General features: G+C 51.7%; 2 protein-coding genes across 14 annotated transcripts in view; one reads left to right on the forward strand and one right to left on the reverse strand.

Moving 5' to 3' along the window:
• Positions 1 to 7,949, forward strand: part of DPCD (deleted in primary ciliary dyskinesia homolog (mouse)) — a 30,676-nt gene extending 22,727 nt beyond the window's left edge. For 3 of the 4 annotated variants that reach the window (XR_006701672.1, XM_045438654.1, XM_045438656.1), the window contains one exon: positions 4,982 to 7,949. Coding sequence is in view for 2 of the 4 variants with exons in the window: in XM_045438654.1 (XP_045294610.1) it covers positions 4,982 to 5,046 (65 nt within the window). In the remaining 2 variants the exon portion in view is untranslated. Of the gene's footprint in view, positions 1 to 317; positions 508 to 4,981 lie in introns of all 4 variants that reach the window. The other variant, XR_006701673.1, reaches the window with a different exon arrangement.
• The window catches only part of FBXW4 (F-box and WD repeat domain containing 4), an 81,186-nt gene that overhangs the window by 4,081 nt on the left and 59,503 nt on the right, over positions 1 to 17,602 (reverse strand). For 4 of the 10 annotated variants that reach the window (XM_045438640.1, XM_045438644.1, XM_045438641.1 and 1 more), the window contains one exon: positions 8,361 to 8,426. The exons of 2 other annotated variants lie outside the window; for them this stretch is intronic. In XM_045438640.1, the coding sequence (XP_045294596.1) occupies positions 8,361 to 8,426 (66 nt within the window). Of the gene's footprint in view, positions 1 to 944; positions 1,026 to 8,360; positions 8,427 to 17,602 lie in introns of those variants that run through there. 4 more of the 10 variants (XM_045438646.1, XM_045438645.1, XM_045438649.1 and 1 more) reach the window with 2 other exon arrangements.

The raw sequence follows: 17,602 nt of genomic DNA on the forward strand, positions 1-17,602 counted from the left end.
CCCCCAAATTCAGACGTTTCACCCCTTTTCTCTGGAAAGAATGTCAAGAATGCTTCTCGGCCTCTCACGGTGGGGGGCGGGAGGGGGGTGCAGAGCCTTGGCTATCACACAACTTGTGTGGGAACAGGACAGCCCCTCAGAGCCCTGGGCCAAGACAGGAGCAAGGGCCGGCTCTGTCACTCCAGAGGGCCAGACAAAAAGTTCATTCCCTTCCAACTCCTGCGCACAAAGCCTGGGCCTCCAAGAGCCGCTGGGGTGGGGGGCTCCACACCCCAGCCTCCCCCGAGCCCGACTCCAGCAATTCTCTCTCCACCCAGGGAAAGATAAAGACAGATGGGGCCACCCCTGTGAGCCTAAGAAGGAGGGCAGGCCTGGGGCGGACAGCCGGAAGGAGACGTGGCCCTGAGGCCAGGCTGTGTGCAGCATTCCCTGGGAGCACCCCAAGTGGGCAGAAGGAGCAAGCAGAGGGTGGCCTCATCCCAGGGACCCTTGAAGGGGGGTGATCAGGTGAGGAAACCAGGGCTCCCTGGCCCAACCCACTATGCTGCACTGCGATTCTGTCTAGAGGGAAGAAGGGGCCTAGGGAGGAGCTTCCTGACGGAAATTTAGTAAGACCCTGACCCCTCCACCACCATCTTTGTAGGGACAGCTCACTGGAGGTAGATGCTGAGCCCGAAGGCCCCCAATGTCCCAGCAGGGAGAGCACCCCCCACCCCCACCCCCCCTTAGTCTGGGCCCTGCTGAGCCGGAGTCCTCTCGTCCCATCCTCCACCTGCCTCCCTCCCTGCCTGTGCTCCCAACACAAGCCACACACAGCCCACAGAGAGCCCTGTGCTAAAGGGCCTTGAGATATGAGAAGCTGTATCCATCCACCTCCCAGCCTGCACCTAAGAATGCCTGTGACCCCCACACCATTTTACAGCCACCGTTAACACACTGGGTACCTGGGGATGTTCCCTGGAGATCCTGGGGGTTCTCGTTCCTACATCTGTCCCAGGTGTGCGGCCCCAAAACTGCAACAGTGGCTTTCAGGGGAGGGAAAGGATGGGAGAGTGACAGTCCACCTTCCCATATCTCCGCTCCCATGGGGACAGAGGGCCTGAAGGTATAAGCTGGGCTGAACACGGTCACTCAGAGAACGGGAGGCTTTTCCTCCTTCCCACCCTCCCCTCTCTCTTCCTTTCTTTGAGCAACAGCCATTTAATGAGCTCCTTCTGTATACAAGGCATTGTGCCAAGCAGGAACTACGGGGACATGTCAGATCCAACTTTGAAGGAACGATCCCTGTTCTCAAGGAGTTTTCCACCCAGTGAAGGAGGGAGTCTGTCATGTATCCAGCTATCAGTATGAGGGGTGACTGAGTCAGTTCCAGAGGAGAAATGAAAGTTTTATAAAAGGACAGATAAGAGAACATTTCAGCCTGTGGTATGGAGTGATTCCTCAGTGAGTGACAGGAGCAGCAGGAGGGCAGAGGCGAAGGGCCAGGGTAGAGCCGGGGCACCCGGCCTGTGTTTTCACCTGGCAGGCACTCCGATTTGCCCAGGATCTGGCTTCCAGACCATGGTGGCCTTCGGGTGGGTACTGCTCAGCTGGTCTGAGCTCCGGGAGGGGCAGGGAGGCGCTGTCCTCGTCCAGCGCTCAGGTGGGGAGGGCGGGAATGGAGGAGGCACATAGGTCCCAAATGTAACCACAGGGTGGCAGAGACCAGGAGAAGCCCACGGATGCTTCGCCTGCCTCAGCCCCATCAGGTGAGAGGGAAGGGCCCTGCCCGAGCACACAGCCGCTCGCGTGCATGTGTGTGCGCGTGCACAGCCCCCGGCGCCCGCCCGCGCACACGTGTTCAGACACAATGGCTCAAAGGCCAGGCAGCCGGGCAGCCCACTTTGTACTGCTAACAAGGGGACCGTAATTACAGGAAGGGGCAGCCGGGCAGATAAAAGGATACAAAATTTCAACATCTGTTGCCATAAAGGGATAAGGAGAAGTGAAACGCAAAGTATCAGTTTGGTGTCAGCAGGCAGAGAGCCAATTTCAAAGAGTTCAGGGGGACAGAGGGGACAAGAAAGAAAAAGGAAAGGGGGGAGAAAGAAAAGAAAGAGAAAGAAATTACAGGGTTCCTTAAAGAGGTAAAGAAAAAAGAAAATGAAAAAATCTGTCAGTAATACTTTCAAAGGAGAAGGCAGGTACTTTAAAGAGGGCAGTTCCCGTAATCACCCTGACTGAGGGCCACCTACCCCCCCCCCCCGGGGGGTGGAGGTGGAGGCAGGGGCAGAGACAAAGCCACACCTGGGCCAGATGGGCACTACTGGTGCCCTCAGAGTGGCCCAGTCTGTGCTCAGGACACCGGTGCCTTCTGCAGACAGCTAGAAAGGGCTGCAGCCAGGCCCCCCTCCCCATTCTAAATGCCACTAGATGCTCTGATGCGCATCTCCTGTGCTCAGCCTGGGGTCCTAAGAGGAGTTCCTGGCACATGGTGACCGACAGGGCGGCCCTAGGAGCGCTTGAAGGGTTACCAACTCCAGCCACAGGAGCTAGGATCAGGGAGGGCTTTGTGGCAGAGGTGCTGTTTACACGGAAGAGTAGGCAGGACAGAGAGGGGGTAGGTAATCCAGGCACCGTGGCAGCCAGAGCAAAGGCTCCAGGGGAAGATAGAGGGCCCCTGTCAGAATGTGTGAGAAGCCTACCTGCCCTACCTTTGGTGAGAGAGAGGATGTTCGGGGGTTTAGGATAGAAACGGAGGAGTAACGGGGAACCAGGGAGGACCCTGGCCAGGAGAGATAAGGGATGTGCGCAGGGGCACACGCATGATCACACGCATACAGGGCAGCACAGAGCCTAGCTGAGGACTCGAACCCTCAGCACCCTAGGCGTAGCCAGGTCCAGAGCCCACCCCTAGCCCCTTCCCTGCCCGGTGGTCCTGAGGCTGGCTCAGGGCTATGGCTGGACCCACTAGGATATGTCCAGGTCTGGGATCACGGGCCTCTCCATCCTGGTGCTAGACCCAGCTCAGATGCCCTTGGCAGAAACATACAGCCCATAGCAAGAACAAGCCTAGGGAGGAGGGGTGTATAAGATGTCAGGTCAGGCAGACCTCCCAGGCCTCTCAGCAGCTGTGAGGTACGCCCCGCACAGACAACACCTTCCCTGGGACCTAGCCGAGGTTTCTGCTCAAATGCACGCAAAGAGTACCAGGCTCAGAAACAGGACGGCTTTGGCCTAGTACCTCAGGCCTTGATGGGATCACAGGGCCTAGCGAAGGTTACTTCAGGGATAGGCTGTTGACACTATCTGTCAAGATGGAGCCCCTGGAGCCGGCACCTGGGCCCAAAGACCACCTACCCTTGGAAGCAGGAACACTCTGACACCTCCAAGTTGGGTCAAGAACTCCATCTTTCTCTCTGCCTGGTTTAGACAGGTTAGAAATTCCCTGTCCTTGGGCCAGGCCCACGGTTCCCAACTCCAGGAGAAAGAAAGGCAGAGAAGAAAGGAGAGGGACGGTCCAGCTTCTTGCCGTCTAGACGATGGCTGTATGCCATGGCTGCCCTCGAGCCCGTGTGCTCCAGCCCGCACCTCCCCCTCCCTAACTCGTAGGGAGAACAGAGTCCAGAGGGGTCTTGATGAAAGGAAGGGCTGAGGGAGCCCGGGGAACTCTGAAGGGGTCCCCAGGCACTGTGGGAAGCAGCCTAAGCTCCCGGATAGCGGGGACCTGAGAGGCAGCAGGAAGCAGACGTGCGGAGCAGGGCACCTCCACCTCCCAGCTGTGTCCCAGCCCCCGCCATCATCCTGAGGGCGGCCCCAGAGGGGGGATGCTCGGAGCACTCCTTCCCCCGCCCAAGTCACAGCACACACATAAAAGAGAAAATCCCGGTGCTCCTCAGGTTTCAGTGGTGACAGGTTAAAAGCAAAGAATCCCCCCAGCCCCGCACAGCGCCCCGCCACCTAGTCCTGCGGGCGGTGCTGCCCCACCTTCCAGATTGGCCTGTCAGTCAGGCTTTGGCGTTATTGAAAGATCAAACTCTGTCCTGCCTGTTCATTACCTTAATCCTATTTTCTACATGGCTTTATTATCTGCTTGGGCTTCTCTGGGAAAGACAGCTACAGACAGTCACCCTGTCCATCCACTTCCTCCCACCAAAAGCAGATGCCTCCACCGGGGCATCTCTCCTCCGAGCCCCGCACCACTCAGTCCTCCGGGCTCCCCTGGGAACCAGAGGGCTATGGAAACGCGGCCGGCTCCTCTCAGTGACGAGGAGGGGCGTCTGCGTGCCAGTGAGAAGGCAAAGCCACATGGTGCCCAGGGTGGCCCTGCCACAGGCTGTCCAGGGGATGCAGTGGCGGCTTCTCATCTGGCTCCGGTCAGAATCCCGGCCGCAGCCGTCCTGTGCCTGTGATCACTCGGGTTCTTCCCGGGTTCTGTAAAGACCCAGTGTTTGGGGTTAGTGATGACTAACCCCATAAGAAAGGGCCGTTCAAGGAGTTGGTGGCTTAGAACTACGTCCCGGCCATAAATCTGTGCCCAGGAGTAGCCCCACCAAGGAAACCCCAGGCAGAAGAGGCCCTCAAAGGTTACTCGGCTTTTGACACAAAGCCGGACCACGGTGGTGCGCCCACCCCACCCCCGGCCCGTTCGCCACCCCGAGCGCAGGCCAGTGAGGTCGCCAGGCACAAGGTCTGGCTACAGGACGAAAACGGACTTTTCGGCAGAAACACCTGTGTTGTGACCTGCAGCCTTACTTTCTGTCATGGGCCTTCTCTAGGCCATGAGGTCAGCAGGACCACTCCGCCCCCAGTGGTCACAAGGCCACAGGTATTTGGAGAATTAAAAAACTGAGCGTCTATACACTCTAAGGTACTACTATGGAAGGCACCCGCAGGGGAGGAAAAAGAAAGGGAGGGGGACAGGCACCGTATAGGCTCTTGTATAAAACAATTGGTTTCATACTAGTTCTGTTAAGTACAGATCATTAAATCTCATTTACAGATGTGGAAACCAAGGCCCAGAGTGCCCCCCACCCATATCACAGAGCTAAGAAGCGGCAGAGTTAGTTCGAGAACCCAAGTCTGTCTGACCACACAGCCTGTGTGCCCTCCGTAGCTCCTCACAGCCTCCCATCACACACCAGAGGAGGGGTTCCTTGGCCTCAGCCCCACGCAGAAGCAAGAAGTTTGCAGGTGGCAGGAGTTTGGCAGGGGAGTCACGGAACAACATTCACAGACTGCAGGCGCTCCAACGTCCCAGAGGCTACAGGACAAAGGATCCCTTGGAAGTTTTAGCTGAGCTGTGCCGACAACAGTATGATGTGACCATCAGCTACACTAACAAAAGCAAAAGATCTAGAATAAGGAGGGGATAGCGCCTGCCACTCATCATCTCACACCCAGCATGTTCAGTACTCAGTTACGAACATCCCATTTCAAGAGGGATCCAACCAGATAAATGCAAGAAACTTTCAGGTGAGAATGGTCCTAAAACGAGTGTGAGACCCACACAGTAGGGTCACCCTCCCAGCTACTCCTCACTTACTTTCTTGCTGACCCAAATCTGATTCCGTGCCCACTGCTCCCATCCTCCTTGCCACTATGCACGTGGGGGAAGCTGGGCTCTTCCCCAGACCCAGGTCAATCTTGACTGGTGATTCCATTTCCCTTGCCACGGTTTGGTTCAGGGTGAGTAACGGAATACACTTTTGGCTCACTCAATATGAGGAGTCTGCTTGGGGGCTCCTATAAAAGGACTCCCCATCTTAAAAAGAGACCCAGGCAGGGACAAGTCCTCTTCCTTCCTTTCTCCCTCTGGGTATTTTGCCTTATGAGCAGGTAGAGCTTTTGTGAACAAGCCTGAGGATAAGGGCAAAACCCACGTTGACAGAGGGGGCAAAGTGGAAAGCTGAGAAGATGGGCCCTCAGCCTCTCGCTGAGCTACTGCACCCGTCAATCCTGGAACCAGCAAAGCTTCCAGCTCCTGGGGACTCCTTGTCACTTACGATAATAATAATCTCTTTATTGTTGGAGCCACTTTGAAGTAGGCCCTCAATACTTCCAGCCAAAAGCACCCTAACTGATGTACTATGTGTATAAGCAACAGAAGGGCCTCAGACTTTCAGCCTGATAAAGAGAAGACACTGGAGAAACAGGACCAAAGTTTTCAGATATTTAAAGCCCTGTCTTCGGAGGCAAGGTTCAACTTGCTTCTTGCCTAGAATCATAGCCCCTGGAAGCAGGTGAACTCTCGATGAAGGACAGGTGTGATAACTCTCAGGGCTCTCCAAAGATGCAATGTGGTGTCTGGGAGAGTTGCGAGTTTCCTATATCTGTGGTTGGATGACCGTTAAGAGAATGTTGTAGAAAAAACCATATTTAACTAAAACAGCTCACGTGTTAAAAAAGAAAAAATCTTTTGGAAAGACTGACAATACATTGGATTTTTCAGGGGGCAAAAAGATGGGTACCACTTTCCTGGGGATACAGAGAGGAAAGGAGACATGCTAGAGTCACTGAGGCAGGAGACAGACAAGAACAGAACATCCTCGCTGCTGCTGTAGATCATGGTGCTGAACCAGAGCACGGGACCTGGGGCCAGGTGCAGACGGTCTTAGACTTGACCCCACAAGCACAATTGACAAAAAAAAAAAATAATTTGGACGCCATCAAAATGTAAAACTTTGGTCTTTTATCCTGTTAAGAGGATAAAAAGACAAGCTCCAGACTTAAAGATAGAGGCAAACCACATATCTGACAAAGGATTCATTTCTAGAATATATAAAGAACTCCGCAAACTTACCAGTGAAAAAGCAAACTGTTCAATTAGAAAATCGCCAAAAGACATGAGCAGAGATTCCACCAAAGAGAACATACAGAAGGCAAATACACACACGAAAAGATGTCATTGGCTCTTACGGAAATTCAAATTAAAGCCACAAGATACCACACCTCTTGGAATAGCTAAGACAAGAAAGAGCGGCAATTCCAAATGCTGTCAAGGATGGGAAGAAACTACATCTCTCATACCCTGGAGTTGGATTATAAAATGGTAAATGTATTCACAATAGTTTGACAGGTAAAAAATTAAACACACACTTACCAAATGACCTGGCACTTGGACTCTGGGGCATTTATCCCAGAGAAATGAAAACATGTGTCCACACAAAAGATTATATGCAAATGTTCACGAGAGCTTAATTTGCAATAGTCAAAAAATTGAACACAACCCAAATGTCCTTCAGTGGATGAATGCTGTTCAGTGGGAGAGAACTTTGGGGCGTCCACACCAGGGAATACTACTGAGCAATAAAAAGGAAGGCGCCATTGATACATAGGACGAGTGCTATGGCTCTCATGAGAACTATGCTGGGTTAACGGGGGTGGGGACCAAATCACAAAAGGTATTCCACTTATATAACACCTCCAAGCTGCCAGAAGTAAAGAGGTGGAAAACATGTAAGTGGCTGCGAGAGGTTAGAGACGAGGGAGTTTAAGAGGGCAGGGGAGGAAGATGGTGTGGCTGTACGTGGGCAAGTGGGGAATCCGCCAGTTCTGTATCCTAACTGTTGTAGTAGTTACGTGAATCTACACATGGGATAAAATTGCAAAGAACCACACACACACACACACACACACACACACACACAGAAATGAGTGCAATCTGAATAAAGGTCTGTGGATTATACCAATGTCAATTTCCTGGTTCTGATTATAATATAATATAATATAATATAATATAATATAATATAATATAGAAATTACTTATAAATAATTGATATCAAATTTATATTTATTATATTATCTAACATAACACAGGTACCTTGCTGTCCTATTTTTGGAACTTCCTATGAATCTCTATTTCAAAATAAAAAGCTTTAAAAAATCCAACAGAATGGTAGACAATCTGATGGGAACGTGTCAAGCTTACCAAGGCAGAGAGTTGTGAATAAAACCTGGACGTATTTTAACTGTTCTGTGTAATTCTTTTCAAGGCTCTGTAGGCCGCTTCCCAAAGTTCTTTATTTTAGAAAAATCATCTCCAAGGATAGATGGGATTTTATGTAGCCACATAATCGGGCACTCCTCAGAGAAAAAGTATCGTAAATCCAAATTGTTGTTACCCTGATTTCTAAGTGGAATTACTGACCTATTATAAACTACCTCCAACAATCTCCTCAGGCTAACTCTAACGACGCCAGGAGAGAGCACGCACCTTGCAGGCTGCCAGTGAGTCGGGCCGCTGGGTTCTTCCCAGCCTCCCCCTGGACCACTCGGTGGCCCACTGGAGCCCGGGCTGGCCCAGCCAGCTCTCTGCTTTGCCTCCCTGGCTGCTCTAGCCGCACCCCATAGGAAGCCGTGGTGGCTCAGGAATCTCTTACCTGTTGAGGTCCCAGATTCTTAGGGGTGAGAAGTGCCCACAACAGGCCGTCCCTGTCACAAAAGAGCTGCCAAACAAAAGGAGAGTGGAGTCAGGGCTGGCATGTCAGAGCCTGTGGCAGAAGGGGGATCACGGAGGTGAGACAGGATGAGAGAAATGGCTGCGGGGCCATCGGAGAGGCCGAGGCCGAGGCCGCAGGGAGACGACCGGAAGAGCGCTGAGGGCTACGACCTCCCAGGGGCCCCCAGGTTTCAGGACGGCTGAGCTCGCCACTCAGAAGGGTCTCGTGGTCTCTGCCCACCAGGAAAGCACTTCTCCAGACGTGCAGCCCTCAGGTCAAGACAGAGCACGCTTGCCGGGCTGCAGAAATGGGTCTCCTGGGAACAGGCTGCTGGGTGCCAGAAGGGGATGCCCTGGTCAGAGGTAAGGGCAGTGGGGGGCACGACTGGCAGTTTTAAGAGCTGGGGGCACCTGTAATGTGCAAGCGCAGGGCGGGTACGATGGCACCACACTGACCAGAGGGAACCATCAAAAGCGAGTTACACATGAGAAGACGAGATGGGTAACGTGCTGGGATGTGAGGGTGCAGAGAGAGTGGAGGCCCAGGCTGCTGGGGCTGCCGTGGAGTGGGACGGCAGGCAGGCAGGCAGTTTAGAGGACAAGGACACACCCCATTTCCCAGAGGATCTCTTAAACCCCTAGAAAGTTCAACACGTGCCATCTGCAGAGTTTCATTTTAGGTGGAGGCCCCAGGCTGGCGGGCAGGTTCCGCACGGTGAGCCAGGCCGGCCGGAGCACCGGGACTGGAACTGGGACCTACGTGCCAGACCCCACCTTTGTGGGGGACTTGCTGGTGGGGGTGAGGGAGGGAAGCCTGCGGGAAGCCTGGCTAAAAAAACCTAACCATGAGCAAGAGAGTCAAAAATGATTGTGTCACTCGGGAGCCCTGGGGCAGGGAAGGGCAGGTCCCTACATGTCTAGAGCTGGAGGGTGGGGGGAGCAGACAGATTAATGACACCTTAGCCGTGTGGGGCAGCAGCCCATCCTCCCTGGCTCTGCCCAGCACCTGTGGCTCTCTCGTCCCAAGCGGGTCAGTGGGGGGACAGATTTCTGTAGAGAGGGCTCTGAAGAAGCCAGGGGCTTTGGCTGAGGGAAGCAGCCTGCCGGTCGCCGATGGGGGAGAGATCGGGGCAGGCATTGGCAGACCCACCAATTTACAATAAAAATGGCAGAGCAGGTGTCTGCTTTTTGACTCCAGGCTGATTAAAAAGGCCACACGAGCCACCCTGGGGCTTCCATGCCTCAAGCCAAGAGTTTCTTAGGGACATGCTCCATCATCCCAGCCTCCTCTCGACCCACTAGAGTGCCAGCAACCGCTCACCCGGAATAGTGTGCCAAAACAGCCACTCCATCATGCCCCAAGTGACTCCCAGCCTGGAAAGCGGCCACTGGACACTGAAGCCCCAAGCTACAAAGCCAGGAGGTGCTGTCCTCACCTCCCTCCCCTCAACATTTTTCTCTCGAGGGTAATCCATTAATAACTGGTAAAGCCAATTACCTTGGGTTGGAAACATAATAGCCACTTGGAAAGCATTCAAGCAGGCAATTGGGCTCTTCAGGCTTTCGAGGAGCGCGGGCCAGGTGAGGCGCGCCAGCACGGACGCCGACATCTCTCAAGGAGGCCTTGGATGGGCCACAGGTGTGACTCAGTGAGCAAGTACGTCGAGAGGGAGGGAGATGGGAGGAGGCATCTGGAGCACCTCCCAGAAGGCTGGGGCGGGGCTGCCAACACCTGCTCCAGGGACTCCAGTCCTCCATTCCTGCCCCCCTGTCACCAGCCGGGTCTATCTCCCACCAGGAGGACTGCCTCTCACCTTCGTAGCCCACGAAGGCCTTTCATGATTGTCTGGACACGACGCCCAGAAACGTTTCTTTCCAAAAGCTGCCCCCTTCCCTTGCCCAACTATGCAGTGCAGGGAGGAGGAGGGGGTAGGAGAGAGACCCCCCCCCCCCAGCACGTACGAGGACCTAAGAGAATAATCAAATTGAACACTCAGTACAGACCCTGTAAGCAACGGTCAAGCAGCTTTGGAGCCAGGTCCTGCTGGGCACACACACCAGGATGCACACCCCGACCATGGGGACCGCCAGGACTCGGGGTGAAGCTGGCTGCGGGCACAGCACCGCACACCTCGCACTGTTCCTCCCTATACGCGGCCACTCTTGCTCCCCACCTCACCCCTCAGCTCCCGTGGGCTTGAGAAAGCAGAAGGCAAGAGCCACAGACCAGCCACGTTCAAGGTCAGAAGATTAAAAGGCCTGCCCGAATACAGGACACACCTGGTGCAGGGGTGGAAGGAGATGGAACTCACTGTCCCAGGACACCCAAAGGATGCCTCACATGACACAGAAAGTTCCCAATAGAAGCGATTATTCCCACTGCACAGAAAGGGAAATGAAGTGACGGCCAAACTTCTACGAGTTTTCAGGAACTCCTTCGGCATACTTGCCCGCTTCCTGGGAGCCCCACCAGAAAAGGTGCTCCAAATGGAGGCCGGTGGGGTGGGGGATGTGCACCCCAGGAGGCCTCCCGCCCCCACGAGCTCGGCCTCCACCACGCCGTCTCACCCACACGTAGTGCCATCCCACGCCACGCGTGCCAGCCTGCCGTCGTCCTGCACCAGATCTCCCCATGCCCTCCCTGTGCCGGGCCCTGTGCCACGCGGGCCAAAGGTTCTCCTGGAATGCTCGGAGATGCCCTCGGCGAACACGGGTACCACCCCGCCAGGGGCGCCTCCGAAGCGATGACTCAGAGTCTGACCCATTAAAAGGTCTTTGCTACAATCTCCACTTAGAGTCTGCGGTCACTGAAAAAGCCAGCTCTCCCCAGAAAGAAAAGAAAATGCAAATGGCTTTTGCCCTCACTCCCTCTCTTTCTCGGGGGTATCCTAGGGATGGGGACGGCAAACCTGTGAATAGACAGAGGCAGAAGCTGCTGGCTCCTCAGGTGACATGACCACCCTTCCTCCAGGTCCCTACCATACTTGATCTTGTCCTTGGGACAAAGGGTATTTGGGGGGTTATTTCCCCATCTTCCCTTTGAGATCATGGACCATCTGGGGACTCCTGTGTCCTCTGGTGCGCAGCACAGCACCTGGCCCGAAAGAGGTACTCGGTACAAGTCTGTGGCACCAGACTGCAAGGGCCTTCTAAGCTCACAGCCAACCAGGCTGGGGAAGCTAATCATGTGGGCTATGAAGGGGGTCCCTCTGCTTCTTAAAGAAATAATTCCCAAATCACTGGACTGAATGACACACGACACAGTCATACATCGTTGGTTGGCAGTGGAATCCCTCATAAGCACCGCAACCAGATAATAGATGAGAAGTACCAACAGTACCTACAAATTAATATCAACACACACACACACACACACACACACACACCCTCTTGCACAAGTACACACCCATGCTCTCAGCTTGAGGGTCTAAGAGGCATTCTGACTCTATAAACTCTGCTCTTTTTGGATGAGAAAGCCCTGATCAGAAGCTAGCCCTCTCCAATTTCTCATCTTGCCCCAGACCTTGTCCAGGTTCCCAACCTACCTTCCTGGCCCCCTGGTCTGAGCTCAAGCAAACCTGGCACCACACAGATCATCATCAGGCCCAAGAAGCAGACGTGGGAGCCCCACATCAGAGAGAGACGCCAGGAGAATTAGGGGTTCTGGTGCTCAAGTTGAGGAACAGAAAATAACAAGAAAAAGATGAGAGGAGAAAGGGAGGAAGGAAAATTATTCAGGCATGAGCAGGGTGAAAAACAGACAGAGTCCTGCTGCCTCTGCCTTCATTCAGGCCCTCTTAATTACGTTAGTCATTTATTGAACACTTACTATGTGCCAGGTTCTGAGGAAGGGTTTCACAAACATCATCCCATCTAATCATTGTAACTCTGCACAGGTACCACTTTCCCTATTTTACAGATGGGAAAACTGAGGCACCCTGCTCTGGCTCCCACAGGGAGAACTAGTAGGGCTGGAATTTGAACCTACCCTTGCCCAGTACGTTCTCTCCCCAGCACCTCGTACAGTGCCTGACACACACTGAAAACTCCAACCCTTGTTGAGTGAACAAATGGACAACCGAACAAATGGCCCCGCCCGGGAGAAGAAAGGAGAGTCTGAGTGGCTCTGAGGAGGCAGCACAAGTGGCGTGCTTAGCAGCTGTGCCCCGCGGCTGGCCTGGAGCCACCCAGCTGGCCCAGGCCCCAGCCGCCTCCGAGCCGGGGCTGACACACTTTGGCAAGGGAGGCCACCAGAGCTGTCACATCATTCACCAACATGCCCATCAAGTGTATTCAGTTCTCTTCAACCCGCATTGGCATTTTAATTACTGTTGGGTAAACTAATTTGTACAAATGAAGGCCGGGCTGCCTAATAGAATATGCAAGCTCTCTGACCTCTGACAGGCACTGACACGAGATACAAAGGCCGCCGAGGAAGGCTTTTTATCTGAGCCTTATTACTCTCTATTACTCCAATTAGTCAGGCTCCACTGCTCCTAATTGGAGGAAAAATTGCAATTAAATCAATTTTTGATGGGCTGCAAGTGGGCTCCCGAACCGCCCTGCTTGTGAAACACTGATATTATAGCAGCAAAGGTCACAGGCCTCATCGGCACCTGGGGGCCCCCGATTTCCCTTGGCCCCCTCCTAAAATGCCTCAAGGAAACCCCTGCCCCTCCACCGGCTTGGCCGGCAAGGGTGGAAAGGAGGGAGTCATTAGAACATGTCAGGTCTCATTGCTGCGGCCGCCATCTGCTAACCTGTGCCACTGACATCATTACGGCGGCTAAGTCCCGAAGCTTGAATGCAGTGCGAAGGTCACACAAACTCACTCGCTGAGGGGAGGCCAGGAGCAGTAGTGCAGGGACAGCATGGTGAGGGAGGGGGAGGTCAACAGAAGTCGAGAAGGGGACAGACACAGGCTAAGGTAGGTGAAAGTATAAGGCAGCCAGTTCCCAAGGTCCAGCCCACAGGGCACCCCAGGCCACCCAAGGGGAAGGGAAATATATGTGTCTGGGAAGGAAAAAAAAAAAAAAAAAAGAGGCCAAGAAATCTTGTTTTCTCTCCAGCAAACATCCCACACTGCAGTTGGGGACATGTCTTCCTGAACGCAGACCAGAAAGCTGAGGGTCACATCAGTGATGGAGCAGGAGCCCTCTGTGGGGCCTACCATCCACGGCAGCGCCTGCCCATGAAGGCTGGGGGGCGCCCGAAACTAAAGCTGTACGGTCGGGGAGGGGGAGGGAAATACAACGTTGTTCATCAAACCAAAGGATAAGGAGACCGAGGTGCCTAGCCGAAGCTTGAAGGAGTGAAGTTTAAAGCAAAGAAAAAGAAGATCCACTTCACAGAGCAACTGGCATACAGTCACCTCAAAGAAATGGTGCAGACAGAAAATATAAATTCAAAATAACTTTAGCCAGCTTCGTGGATGATTGAACCAAAATGGGTTAACAAAGAAAGGAGGCCTTCAAGGGGTCAAGACCAAAAATGTGTTAAATAAATGATGGCTCATCGACTTAATGGAATATTACACAGGCATCTAAAATAATGCTCCCAAAGTACAAGCAACAGTCTTAGGATATTATTAGAAGAAAAAAAGTCGAGAACAAACAGCCTCGTACAACTATTTTTTGAAAGCCTGGACATAGAAAAGGAAAGCATGGAAAGAAACATACTAAGACACTGAAAGTGATTATGTCTGGGCAGTAATTAGCAATTCTTTCTTTTAAATTTGATTTTTCAGGGGTGCCTGGATGGCTCAGTTCGTTGAGCATCAGACTCTTGGTTTTGGCTCAGGTCACGATCCCAGGGTCGTGGGATCGAGCCCCCACCACGCTGGGCTCTCTGCAAAAAATTTTATTTTCCAATCTTCTTTAATAAGCAGGTGCCACTTTTTACAGGGAAAAACATTATTTATGCCTTGTAAGGGAAAACACAACATAACCAGACACTCCTGTCTACAGTCCCATGGCCAAGAACAGGTGGACCCAACAGTGAGCCTCCTGCTAGAGCAGGTGTCAGCCATGGTGGCCCTGACACACCTCGGACTGAAGCTTTGGGACTGACCAGTAGCCCAAGGTTAGTCAGGAAGCCCAGATCAGAAGTGAGGGCCTCCCCTGGCCTCTTTATCCCAACTAGGTACTGGTGAACAGGGAGCAAGACCAACTCCTGACTCCCGCAGCTGGCAGAGGCCTGGAACACCCCCCTCAGTCACACACACACACACACACACACACACACACACACACACACACACCCCAAACCTCTCTGAGCTCACGTGCATCGGGTCAGGATGGTGCCAGTGGCCACCTAGAAGGTCAGGTTCTAGACAGAGCACCCAGAGGCTGGGCTCCAGTGTTCACACTCCCACTGCCACTCTAACAAACTCCAACAAAGCAAGTTTGCCGCTGCGCCATGGATGAGTGCGGTCCAACAGCTGGGAAATGCCTCCCATCTTTCATATTAAATTTTATTCAAAAACTTGCCGCCAATGGTAAAAGCTCAGTCTGACCAAGGATGTATGATCCTGGCCCAGGTGACAGAAAAGGAACTCACTCCACTCAATAAGTAGACTTAGAAACGCGAACAATGGAAGGACAGAATTAACGACAGAGGAAAAATTAAGGATACCAAAAACAAGAACTCACTGTACAATCTGAGTTTAACAAGATGTGCTGGGGGCTGCAGGGAGAAGAGCTTCTATGCTCTACTTTCCATCTGCACGGCCTCTAAACACAAGAGCTGCCCCATCTGATCGTGAGAGGAAGAAACGGCAATGTGCTCCAGCGCAAAAGGAAAAGTCGGCTGGGTCAGACTTACTGAGAAACAACAACATAATACACCGCTGTGTGTCTGACAAGAGGCATTGGAAAAGAAGAGATCAAGATGGCCATTATTTGGAGACAATATAACTGTCTGAGAAAATCCAAAAGACTGAACTAAAAGTTATCACAACGGGGGTGCCTGGGCGGCTCAGTTGGTTAAGTGTCTGACTTCGGCTCAGGTCATGATCTCACAGGTCATGAGTTCGAGCCCCGCGGCAGGCTCTGTGCTGACAGCTCAAAGCCTGAATCCTGCTTCAGATTCTGTGTCTCCCTCTCTCTCTGCACCTCCCCCACTTGCACTCCGACTCTCTCAAAAATAGACAAACATTTTAAAAAAAATTTTTTAAGTTATCACAACGAATACTAGGGTTAGCATGCCCTGTGCAATAGGGAAATGGAGTGTGGCCTTAGGGGTCCTGGTTCTACCACCTCATTAGTATGTGATCTTGGATAGTATTTTACCTCTCTAAAACCCAGTTTCTTTCTCTGTAAAATAGATACAATTAGGGGCGCCTGGGTGGCTCAGTTGGTTAAGCATCCAACTTCAACTCAGGTCATGATCTCACGGTTTGTGGGTTCGAGCCCCATGTCAGGCTCTGTGCTGACAGCTCAGAGCCTGGAGCCTGCTTTGGATTCTGTGTCTCCCCCTCTCTCTGCCCCTTTCCCACTCACACTCTGTTTCTATCTCTCAAAAATAAACAAAAGTGTTAAAAAAATGTTGTTAAATAGAAATGATTAAGATACCTAGGCATAGACTTGTTGTAAACATTACAATGTTTACAGATGTTCGCTATTATTACATACCAGCCATCACCAACCAAAACGTAACCAGAAATCGATTCACACAAAAATTAGAAAACCGTAAAATAGCCAAGGATAAACCTAACAAAAAACACCACCAACGAAAGACAAGACAGGCCCATATGAAAAAACAAAAACAAAACAAAACTATCAAGGTTTACTAAAGGACATAGAATTGCTGAATAAAGTAGAAAGATCTACGGTGTTCCTGGATAGGAAGTGTCAAGATTATAAAACTGTTACTTCTCCCTTAATTAATCCATAAATTCACTATAGTCCCATCCAAACAAGATTTTTTAATCAATTGATTCTAAAATTCATCTGGAAGTGGAAATGTACAAGAATAACCAAGAAATATTTTTACAAGAACAATAGAAGTTTGGGGGTTTTTTAAAAGATTTTATTCTTAAGTAACCTCTACACTCAATGCGGAGCTCAGACCCACAACCCTGAGATCAAGAGTCGCATGAGCCACTGACTGAGCCAGCCAGGCGCCCCAAGAAGAAAGTTGTTCTACCAGGTACCAAACGTACTCTAAAGCTGCGGTATGATGTTTGTGCTAGAACAAATAGATCAATGGATTAGAATAAAGAATCCAAAGCCATACCTATATATTCGTAAGGAATTAGAAAATCCTAAACGTGACTTTTAAAGGCAGCAGATTAAGTGTGAACCAGTCATTAAAGGGTAGAGACACCACAGGATACACGTTTGGAAACAATACTAAACTCGGGGCACCCGGCTGGTTCAGTTGGAGATGCGTCCAACTCTTGATTTCTGCTCAGGTCATAATCTCACAGTTCAGGAAATCGAGTCCCACATTGGGCTTCGTGCTGACAGTACAGAGCCTGCTTGGGATTCTCTCTCTCCCTCTCTCTCTCTCTACCTGTCCCCTGCTCTTACACATGCTTTCTCTCTCTCAAAAATAAGTAAACATTAAAAATAACAACAACAAAAAAAACGAGAGCACTACCTCAGAACAGACCTCAATTCCACTCGGATGAAGGAGAAAAACATTTTTCAAAACTACATGAAAGACCATAGAAGTATCACAAGGAAAGGTAGGAAGATACTTTTACCATCTTGGAGTGGGAAAGACATTCTTCAGATGAAACCGTAAAGGTAAAGATGACAGAACTCCTCCCCAAACAGCCAAACGTCCACACGACAGAAGATGCTGTAAACATCAGCTGAAAGGAATTACCAAGTATTCATAACAGTCAAAATGTTCATACCCAGAACATATAAAGAAATCTTATAAATCACCAGAACAGGTAGATTAATGAGCAAAAATCTTTAAGAAATTATTTATGGAAGGGGCGCCTGGGTGGCGCAGTCGGTTGAGCGTCCGACTTCAGCCAGGTCACGATCTCGCGGTCTGTGAGTTCGAGCCCCGCGTCAGGCTCTGGGCTGATGGCTCAGAGCCTGGAGCCTGTTTCCGATTCTGTGTCTCCCTCTCTCTCTCTGCCCCTCCCCCGTTCATGCTCTGTCTCTCTCTGTCCCCCAAAAAATAAATAAACATTGAAAAAAAAAAAAAGAAATTATTTATGGAAAA

This window comes from Leopardus geoffroyi, chromosome D2 (genome assembly GCF_018350155.1).
Source record: "Leopardus geoffroyi isolate Oge1 chromosome D2, O.geoffroyi_Oge1_pat1.0, whole genome shotgun sequence".
In the NCBI taxonomy this organism is placed as follows: Eukaryota; Metazoa; Chordata; class Mammalia; order Carnivora; family Felidae; genus Leopardus; species Leopardus geoffroyi.